The sequence below is a fragment of the Nanorana parkeri genome, unplaced genomic scaffold, assembly GCF_000935625.1.
Source record: "Nanorana parkeri isolate BGI_ZX_2015 unplaced genomic scaffold, ASM93562v1 scaffold951, whole genome shotgun sequence".
Lineage (NCBI taxonomy): Eukaryota > Metazoa > Chordata > Amphibia > Anura > Dicroglossidae > Nanorana > Nanorana parkeri.
This window is the reverse complement of record NW_017307219.1, coordinates 544465-555636: the sequence shown is the minus strand read 5'-3', so window position 1 is coordinate 555636 and position 11172 is coordinate 544465. Positions and strand designations below refer to the sequence as shown.

The window sequence follows — 11172 nt, the reverse complement described above, 5'->3', positions numbered from 1 at the left end:
ACTGGCCTCAAAGCTACTGTATATACACTGCACAGAAAAAAAAAAACAAATACCCCATAAGGAGACACTGCCGAGCTGTTGTTCATACTAGAACCTACCTACAGAAACAATAGACAAACACGTATAATGAGAGTTCCAAAACTCCAAAATCCCAGCATGACCACATACAAAAACTATATAGCGATTCCCCCCTATAACAGTATCCATAATTTACCTACAAAATTATTAAAGAACTATTAGTAGAAATTACTAATGCAGTTGGCATTCATTGCCAAAAAAAAAAATGAATGTTCCTTTTTCATAATTCAATGGGCTTCACCATGCACGTCACCAAAAAGCACTGTGCAATGCAAGCGTGTAAGTGTAAATTCAGGCTTACTGTACTTCCCGCCACAAAGTGCCCAAATGACTGCTCAGGTACACTGTATTTGGGGCTCTGTAAGACTGGTAACCATTGAGAATCAGCGGTTACTGTTCATTAATGAATACCTCAGTATTGAGCATCCTTTTATGAAAGAGTTAAGCTTTTTCAGACACCCGATCCCTTTCAGCAATCAGGTGTCTGACAGTGAGAGCAGAGTCGCATTTACAGCTCTTGCCAGTCACTCTGACAGCTAGTATAGATCGGGAAATCCCGATGTATACCAGCTTTTTTTCCTCACGTTTCAGCAATAGAAACATTTAGCTGCATGTTTCTATTGCTGAAAGAATGTCGCAGGTTTCCGATCATTGTGGGAACAATCAGAAAACCTTTAGGCCTTGTTCACACCAAGCACATTCCAGGAGCAGAGCAGTTACAGACCGGATCAAAACTGTGCCCAATTTATTCCAATGGTATATTGGGCTCTACTTCACACCGCAGAGTTCAGTTATAGAGCATGTAAAAAAAACTGCAGCAAGCCCTATTTTACCTGCTCTGGAACGCATGCAAACGCCCTGGAACGCACTGAAAGCCCATTTTAAACAAAAAATGGCCAAAACTGGCCTGGAACGCATCAAAAATCGCAGCATAACACACTGCACTGCGTGTGCAGAAACTCATGCAGATCTGGTCTGCATTTGGTGTGAACAAGCCCTCAGTGACACCTGATCCTGAAATGCTGCAGGATCAGTGTTACTAAGGTTATTATTAGCTGTTCTTAAAGTTTGAAGCAGCCTAATAATAACCAAAAATACATTACTTACATTTTCAAGCAGTAATAGTGAGATTAATTCACAATGACGGCTTGATATAATTAAATTAAATAAAAATGTAGAAATTTTTTTTTTTTAAAAACAGTGAAAAGTGTAAAAAAAACCAATGATGACAGTGATGTTCAAAGTATGTCGCTGTCACTAAGTGTGACACTTAGTGACGGTGACATTGTATGCCAGGTGACCGCTTTTAGAGAAAAAATTTAAATGTTAGGTTTTAGTTTTAGGTTGAGAAGTACAGAACAATTTCTAAAATCCCGGGAATGTGAGTTTTTTTTTTTTTTTTTTTACAAATAAATGAATGTATTTATTGTACTTTTTTAGCTGTGTGATTTTTCTAGAAAATACTACACAAAACTGGGGAAAAATCATTTTCTTTACGTTTTTTCCTCAATTTTATTATGTTATTTGTCCTATGTGAGGCATTAGGTACACATATGTGATATAAATCTATAGCCCTATCTGTCCTCTAAAAAACAATATATTAGGTGTGGGGCCGCTTAGTAAGAAAGTATATTACTGACGTGGAAGAATCACACAGCAAAAATTTCAAAAGTGTGTCAGTCATTAACAAACAAACTGAAAACAAGCTCAGTCATGAAGGGGTTAAAGAAGGGAAAATAAAAGAAAATAGATTTGAAATAAAACAAAGGTCCTCAAGATACTGCTGGATATTGATATGATTGAAATCAAACAATAGAACTGTTCCACTACAGCATGCAAACTTCACAAACAGCCATACACTATGAATGCTAGAGGTTTCATTGGCAGGGTGCCCTGCGGTGACTTGATCCAGGGCATATCTCCGAGAAGGAGCCAGATATACCAAAAGTAGCTTCTGGTTCGCTGCTGAGCAGGAAGATAGAGCAAAATAACATTTCTGGCTCTCGAAGCCGATGGCACACGTTTCTAATCCTATTATTGAAAAATAGATACAGCTTATAGCAGTTCGGAGATACTTATTCCTCTTGGGTTTATACTGGGATTTCAGCACTTTGATATCTTATTACATTTGGTTAGAAAGCTAGCAGATGAAGCTTCTGTTTAAACTACAGATCCGTACTTTGTATCTAGAATTGGCACTTTTCCCGCTTGTGCATGAGGCAACAATCCAAAGTGGAATTTAAAGGGTGCTGTTACAATGCCGGGGATGTAAACACTGGTCGGGTAGTCTGACCATTTTATCTGAAGCCAGGGCTTCCATACTCCATCCATACGCTTAGAGAAGACTTAGGAAAAGAGGGTTCAGGTACAGAGGACTATGGTATAGCATAGAATATATCTCTTGCACACATCATACATTGTATTCCTCCTTTACAACCAAATCCGTACTAAACAGACCAACTAGCACTACTAACATGGTGGAATACATTGAAATTATCCTCATGACAGGGATGACACAATTCTACTGGAGTCAGTCGCCGGATTCTAAAATAAAGCTACAAATCCCAATTTTCATTTCTTTCTCTCGAATGTTCCCTCACCCACACGGGTCGGCACCAGTACTACTTTAAAGTGATATTAAAGTTAAAAGGATGTTAAGTTATTTCAAATGCTGCTGAAATCACTTACAATGGATGCTGCTTCTTGATGTTTAAACATTTTAGCTTCCTGCAGAATCAGCTGGTCACTGAGCACTGGTCCTGATTAATCCTGTTTTAGGGTGGCTCTTTCCTCAAGCAGAATGCTATGCAGTCACCCTTGTGTGTGCTAGTAAGCTGCATGTGTCTCCACAAACACAGCAAATCACGCTACTTCCCTCCCCCTGGCCCCCTTCTCCTCCCTTTTTTCTCCAAGCTAGTAGATGAACAGTTGCTGGAGTCTGCACTGTCCTTTGTGATCTTGTACTGGACAGGATGTTCAGGGAAGCGGAGCTTAGAGATGTGGTAGCAGCTGTTCAGAAACATGATGATTGTAACTGTAAAGCAATGCTTTGCTGGGCAATGTTTATTTGTTTGATCTGGATTCACTTTTGAAAAAAAAAAAAGGTTTGAGTGTTTAATATTACTTTAAGGTTCTTTTTTTAAAAACAATTAATCCTCCACAAAAAGGGGAGAACGTGGCCCTAGGAATCCATCAGGTTTAATCTTTTCTTCTCAGTGAAAATGAAATGGAATCTAAATCAATGACTATTGGCATGTTTTCCACATTTGTTTCTTCCGATTCCTTTCCATCTCCATCTGAGAAAATGGGACATGAATAGTGAGATCCTGGTGGTGTCTTCACCTATCCCATCTACAGTCTACACGCTCCTATTGCCATTGGGCACTGTTGTCTTGAGCCGACACTGAGGGCTTACTATATGTCAACTACGTTGTCTTCCAACGTTTAGAACTCATTTAAAAGGGCGGTATGCATGAGGTGTCTGACCCGCTTCTTTGGACACAGCATGTCCTATTGGAGGTGCGTTTGAACTGTAAGCAAAGCAGGCCAAATGTAGCATTTTGCAGAGCATGCGCTGCATTTCCACAAGCATTCCATTTACAGGTACACGGAAAATGACAATTTTTCGGCAGTAGAAATCGTCACAAGAATCAAGTAATGTGAATTGATTTTAAGCTCATCTGGTCTTACCTTCCCAATGTGCCTCCTGCCTGTGTATAGTATTTATTATAATCTAGTCGCAGAAGCAGCTGAGCTAGGTCGGGATTAATCTGATGGTTGCGGACACTGGAGAGTATTTTGAAGAGTAGCGCAGACTGGCAACTAAATCCCTGCAAGACAATGTATAAAGTGATGTCACACAGAGCATTGTCACCAATTCACTAGGAAATTGTATTTAACTTACTTTTACAAGGACATCCAACTGGCCTGCTCCACGCTCATCTAGGGGACCCAGGTTCTGGCTGACCAGAGAGCAGAAGCTGTGACACAATTCTAAGATTTCATTCAGGCAATGGAAAACCTGCAGAAATATGTGGTTACTTGGAATACACTAAATAATAAATATACAGAATAACTCTACCAGCATACTGACATTTTGCACTTACTGGCTTTAATAAAATAAAGGATTGGGCCAGGAGGTTGCTGAGAAAGTGGTCATGGGCCAGGCGAATACTCTCAAAGTCCCGTGTGGAGTTTATCTGCTGTAACAGCTGAGAGAACTGCGATTCTAGTACATCTACCTAAAGGAAAAGGACATTTCTTGTTATGTTTGGCAACCTTTCTCTCCCCCCAAAGGTGAAGTGCACTTTTATGTACCGGGGGCCCAAATATCCTCCTCCATCTGTTCTATAAGCTTATATTTTAGAACAGGGTGATCACCAGATTTTGGATCTGCCACCTACGTTGTGTGCCACTGCCTGCTTGGGAATCACGTTACTGTGCACTTGCAGCTTCATGCCATAGACTTCAAAGAAGGTGCCCAGAAAAGTGAGGAGGGGATATGGCTCATTGTTGCTCAGAAAGCAGCACACCAACCCAATACAAATGTATTCTGACATTTTATGTATTGTAGGTAGTAAAAAATGGCATCCAAGCAGTTCACACCTTTGCAATTTTTAGGCGAGTTAGAATGTGCGTAAATGCATGCGCCCAGCTTTGCCAATGTTTCTAAAGGTGAAAGTTCACATCTGTGTGCTGAGTTGATGTGCGTTGGCCAAAAAAGATCTGGTCCATTTTTTAGAGTGTTGATGCATGCTGCAGGTTCCATTGATGGCAATGGCAGTGCATGAAAATTAATGTAAGGCATTTTTAACGTATTCCCTGCACATAGTAATCATCCCATTCCATAGCAATCTTAACTTTGCTCAACAGTTTATTGTCTAACAGACCCCAACAAAAGTAGCGCAGAACACATGAAAATGCAAATAAACCCCCATAAAAACATACAGCAATATGCAAAAACATACATAAGAATGCACAAGATGTGAACCCATCCTAAGAAATGGGTTACATTAAGTTGCCAGATTATCCAATAAAAATGTATTGAATATACACAAACTTCTACCCACATACCCCCCCTACCGAGTCATGAATACCCCCTCCCAACAAAGTTCCTATGTTATTTTACAATTATGCTCTGGAAATGGTACAATGAGGTTGTGTCTACGAGCAATAGAATTAATCCTATACTCGGTTACAAATTCAATTACCAACTAATACAGCTGATGAGCGCGAGTCCTAAAATGTGTATATATAATAAAGTATTATTTCTGTCACACCGCTCACTGTCATAGTCTTTAACAACATACATTTAAACCACGCATACTGTATTCACCACCTGTAGGTAGTACTGAAGATTGTCAACCAGAAAGGCCATGTGATTCCTCAGCCGCCACTTGATGGCATCCGTTTTATTTGATTCCAAATGTTTTCTCTGCATCTGAAGAGCCCAGCAGTGCTGCAGTTCTGACTGGACTCGGCGGACGCTCAGCAAGTATTTGAAAACGACGTTGTACCTACACAGGAATAACAACACGTAGTTCATAAATCACATGGATTGATTTTCAATTCTCTGCAAAGTTTGGGAACTTCAGGATATTGCATTTACTATTCAGTTTTACAGCTGGGGAACTCTTACAGAAATGTAGCCTTCTGACACTTTACTGAGCTGCCCTAATTCTAGGATTTCTTATAAGGTAAATAAGAACATTGCGGCTGCTCAATTACACACCATTTTCCTCTTACTGCTGCTAACAGATGAATGTTCTCCATAGTCCAAATCCTTTATGTAAACATCTTACTAGCACCTTCTGAATCACTTTAACTTGCCTCAGGAACACCGCTTTTATAAAACAGCTCTGATGTAGAGGACACAGCAATCGCCCTAAACATGCTGGCTGTACAACCCCAGGAACAATAAACACATAAGTGATCATGAACGATGTTCCTACTTTTTGGTATTGCCGTTTGCCTCTTGGGCTCTGAGTTGTGTGCTCACTATATTGATGTTTTTTTTATGTAGCTCCTCACTTATAGCCCAATGCATTAATGTGCAACTCCAGGTATCCAATCTCTTTCTTCTACCTAATGGACCTTTGTTGCTCCTAAATATTTCTCTATAAAGATACATCATATACCCTGGTTCCCCGAAAATAAAACCTACCCTGAAAATAAGACCTAGTACCATTTTTGGGAATTGCTAAAATACAAGACCTAGTTGTGACCATTCCCAGGGGCGGTGGTGGTATAAGGGGAGAACTTGAAGAGATGCGGGAGAGAATCAGCGGTGCCAGCGCTAGAGGAAGCGAGGCGGCTCCGGAGGGAGCAGAGCTGCATTAGCTGAAGCCTCCTCTATAGCGCCGGCTCCTGTCACAGGCGAAGTCATACCGAATGCACTCCGCCTGTGAGGAATCGCTAGTGAAAGCGCGCTTCGCTCATTCTGGTTACCAAATTGCTCTTGAAAAGGTATGGCACCCCTGATCACCCTATTCTTAACTTTGCCATTTTAGATAATTTAATTTGGATTTGCAATAACTTTGGATTGTTAAAACATAAAAAAAAAAAAAAAGACCTACCCCGAAAATAAGACCTAGTGTGTTTTTGTGAGCCAAAAGAAATATAAGACAGTGTCTTATTTTCGGGGAAACACGGTATATCATACAACAGATCTCTCTAAGAATGGTCATAGAGGGGGGAGGATTGATTTTGCAGTACATGCAGAATCCACACATGTATGGCCAGATTTACTAAACAACTGTGTTTTATTTTATCACAAATACAGTAGGCCTAAAATACATAGAAAATCTTTAACCAATCCTGTATATGAGCTTTGCTGTTTCCAGAAAAAAAATTGTAATGTCATAATGTAAGCCAATGCTTTGACTCCTGAACCTTTCAAAGATGATGCAAGAAAAGAGTACTATATATAAAAGATGAAATAATTAATTTAAAATTTAAAGAGTAACTCCACTTTTGTTAAGAAAAAGAAAAACCCCAAAACAAATCCCTTCTGGTTGATTTGTGTGCATTGCAAGGATTGTAACAAACTTTGTTGTAAATTCCTACACGTTTCCGTTCTTAAGAAATGGCCGTTTCTTCCAGCAGGTACTTTGCAAACTGATCCCTGAATAGGAGGGTCGGGTTCAATACAATCAGTTGGTGGGCTTCCTGTGTTGTAATGAGGAAAGTTGCAGTGTTGGCATCCTTCAGTAGTAATGATCTCTTAGGGAGTATCTCCTTTTAAAGCTCTACATAAAAAGTACAAGTCATCTTTCATTGTTCTAATTACTAATGAAATGCGAGTGGTTTCTATAGTAGCTGCTCTTTATAGCAACAGGTCAGCTCACATGTACTGTTAGATTACAGAATTCAGACGATTATAAACTGCTAGATGATCATGCCAAAAGATCACATGATGTAGAAAGACTCACTTTTCTAATACAGCCGGTGTGAAGAGAATGTGAAGAGGCCACTGCACCTTATAGGTCAGTCCAAGTGCCGCCCAGCCTGAGGTGGGGGCTTCCCTTGGAGACGTGTCACGTGATGGAGCATCACGAGGCTGAGTCAAATCTACAGACAGATACAAGTCATGTTGGTATGCATGGAATTAGAAAATAATCACTTAAAATATAACTAAATGCAAAAATATCGGATTTGTATACTCCCTGTGAAATCCATTTCTTGGAATCTTTTGAGATGAAGACTTTGACCTTTGGCCTACACTGCCGTCTATGGGATGATTGGACACCGACAAACAAAAAAACTCTATCCCAGCTAGGGTTACCCTTCATACTACCAGCATTCCTCAATGTTGTAGCACAGCGGTACTGAGAACATGATCATAAACACAGAGGGAAGAGACCTGTGTCTCCAAGAAATGGATTTTATGGTGGACACAAAAATTCTGTTTTCTTTTTCTTCTATTTATGTACACAGAAACACTTAAACCTTTGGGACATCCAAAAGCAGTCCAACTGAGGGGTGCACAAAACACCAAACAATGGCTAACAGGCCCAAATGACAGCAGACAAGTAGGGAAGGCCTGTAGCTCAAAGAGCCACCTGCTGGACTTTATGCCTGAAACTGGTATCAGGTGATGCAGAAACGTCCACCTGTTAGGGTGCCCACACACCTCACGATAATCGCTGGAAATCCCGCGATCGTACGATTATCGTAAGGTGTGTGGAAGCCGTGCGACCTCTACTACTGTAAGGTCGCACGACTTAACTTACGAACATGTTCGAAAACCCGCCGAGCACCGTACGATGTTCGGCGGGTGTGTAGCATGTTCGTAAGATAAAAGCCGGACGGGCCGGTGTGCGCAAGCGCACACTGCCCGTTTGGCATTGCGGTCATCGGAAGCCCACCCCTCAGGGGGGCGTGGCTTGCGATCATCGCAAGTACGATCTTCCTGTCCAAGATGGGCAGATCGTACGTTTCTTTTTTAAGTACCTTACAACCATCGCAAGTAAAAAGTCTTGCGATGGTTGTAAGGTGTGTGCCCAGCATTAGAATTAGAAAAAGTGTGAACAGAAGACCAGCTGGAAACCTTGACAAATCTTAGAAACAAATGCTTGATGTTAAAAGCCAAAAATAATTTCCAGATCTACTGTAGTAGAGTGCACCTTGATAGGAAAGGGTGGAACCTGATCCTTGAGACCATCAGCCTATATGATGGTCTGTCTACATCACCTAGAGATGGTGGGGTGGGATGCTGAGGCACTATTCTGGGGGTCCATCCGGGATGACAAAGGAAATCAATCCTTCTGAAAGCAGCAGTGGCTGAGAGTTTTTCTGAACACTACTACACATGTTTGGTGTGAACAACGCACATAAGAAACAATTGCTTTTCTATGTGTCCTGTTCACCCCATACATGCGCAGTGGTATGCAAAAAAAAGCAGCTCAACACACATGGTGTGAACAAGCCCTTAAAGCCACAGAAATAGATGTGCAGTCAGACACTGTGCCAACAACCTCCATATTTTCTTTCCACTTACCCCTTACAGCACTTAGGTTTCTAAACAGAACAGTCCAATAGGCACCAGAAAAGACCCAGTGCTCTCAATAATATACAGATCTGATGAGATCTCCCCTTTTCTGCAAAACAAGTCACTGTTAGAACACTGATGAAAGGAGGTGTGGCTGTTGCTCAGCTATGCCAGCACAGACCACTGCAGCGTGAGGGCAGGAAGCAGCATTTTTACTGAGAGAAATAGGTATTTTATAGCATTCCCCGGCTAAAAGGAGTCCCCAAATCTTACATGCAGCATATTAGAGTATAGGACCACATACCTTTATGTTCTTTTCCATGATAATCAATGGTTAAATGTAGCAGAGGCAGAAGGTTGTCATCATCTAGTAACACTTTATGTGCTGACAACTGGAATGCCACATTTATATCTGAAGGGGGGAAAAAAAAGAGGCTGGTTGTGAAATCACCTGCAAACATGCGAATCAAACACGCAGTCTCTTTGCTGATATAACGCCATCATTTCTTGCACTCACCATGTTCTGTTACTGCAGTTGGTGGTGTTTTCAGCATGTGCTGGGCTATGTCTATGAATGCCTGGAATAATTCCCCTCTTCCAAGCAGGTAGAAATCTTTAATAGTCTGAAAGAACAAATACAGAAGATCTCCAGATATGATGGTGCTAGAAGTCCCAGCAAAGGATGGCAAGGTAGGATAAGCTGGGAATATATGACCAATGATTTTTACTTTCACTGAGGGTACGAGTGCCACAAACATACATCTAACACTGGTGTCAGACACATTATAATGATTGGCAACATCTTACTGTAACTCATATAATGTAAGAGAAATAGTAAGTGATACCCCTTAATAATCCGTACATATTTCTACTTTATCACTACATATTCATAGTTACATAGTATTTGAGGTTGAATAAAGACATTAGTCCATCAAGTCCAACCTATTAGGATCTCATTCTAGGAGTACCCGTACTCCTGTATATTACGGTCCCTTAAGAAATCGTCCAAAAGTTTCTTGAACAATTCCACATTATTTGCTGAAATCACCGCCTGTGGCAGTGAGTTCCAGACCCTAACTGATCTTACTGTGAAGAACCCCCTTCGCCCCTTGTGCTGGAATTTTCTTTCCACCAATTTTAGGTGGTGGCCTCTAGTTTTTGTAATGGAGTTAATTTTAAACAGTTTATCGCCAATGTTGCTGCCACCATTGAACATTCATAAATAGCATTCAAGAACACATTTTGAGGCCACCTTAAGTACTGACAAAATAATAAACTGTGCAATACAGAAATAATTAGAAGCTAGATAATTTAGAACAGCCTTCCTCCGATAAAAAAAACAGCATTATCCTTTCTGTGCTCTAACATGTCAAAAAATCCAGCAGGATAATACTGAGAGTGCAAAAGAATGGGAAGCCAATAGTTTCCGCTCAGATTATAGCGGTTATTTTTTGGTTTAGAGCAGAGCTGTGCAACCTGGTGGTTGGAACGCCAAATGTGGTCTCACAATATTATGGATATTGTACTGTGTCCCAGAAACCCCGATATGAACAGCTGGGGCTACATACAGCTGGGCCAGGTGACAATATGAGTCTTCAGATCTGCAGATGTTCTCCGAATACCCAGAACAGTTTGATGTGGATGGTCATCCTGCTGCCAGACAATTAGTAGCGTATGAAAGCCATCCTATTTCTGTCCCCACCCAGAGCTATTTCTCATCCAGTACAGGTTGCACACAACAAATGGTGTTTTTGTGTTTGACAGTTTTGGCATGGCTGCCTTTCAGCTGTTTTTGGTAGCTGCAGAAAATCAGATTAAATCAGGCTAAGGATAGAACTAGAAGAAGCCAATGTAATACCATTAAAATAACATGTTATATGCTATAGCCCCTTTTTTGTTAATACATATCAAGATTCCTTTTAACAGATTCAGAGGAAGCCATTCCCATTCCTGTAACACTTTTAAAAAACAAAAACTCACCCTTAATTGACCTAATAAATCTGATTCTTCCACCATGAGCTTCCACAAGTGCTAAAACAAAGAATAAGATATTAGTTATTATTATAAGTTAAAGTTCTTCTATTGCAGATTTTAGAAAAGGTAAA

General features: G+C 40.6%; 1 protein-coding gene across 1 annotated transcript in view; it reads right to left on the bottom strand.

The window, feature by feature from the left end:
• TUBGCP4 (tubulin gamma complex associated protein 4) overlaps positions 1-11172 on the bottom strand; it is a 28312-nt gene that overhangs the window by 3218 nt on the left and 13922 nt on the right. The window contains exons 10-17 of the mRNA XM_018566464.1: positions 11048-11098; positions 9585-9690; positions 9372-9479; positions 7509-7647; positions 5417-5594; positions 4185-4319; positions 3983-4099; positions 3769-3908 (exon numbers count right to left, since the gene is read on the bottom strand). Of these exons, the coding sequence (XP_018421966.1) occupies positions 3769-3908; positions 3983-4099; positions 4185-4319; positions 5417-5594; positions 7509-7647; positions 9372-9479; positions 9585-9690; positions 11048-11098 (974 nt within the window). The remainder of the gene's footprint in view (positions 1-3768; positions 3909-3982; positions 4100-4184; positions 4320-5416; positions 5595-7508; positions 7648-9371; positions 9480-9584; positions 9691-11047; positions 11099-11172) is intronic.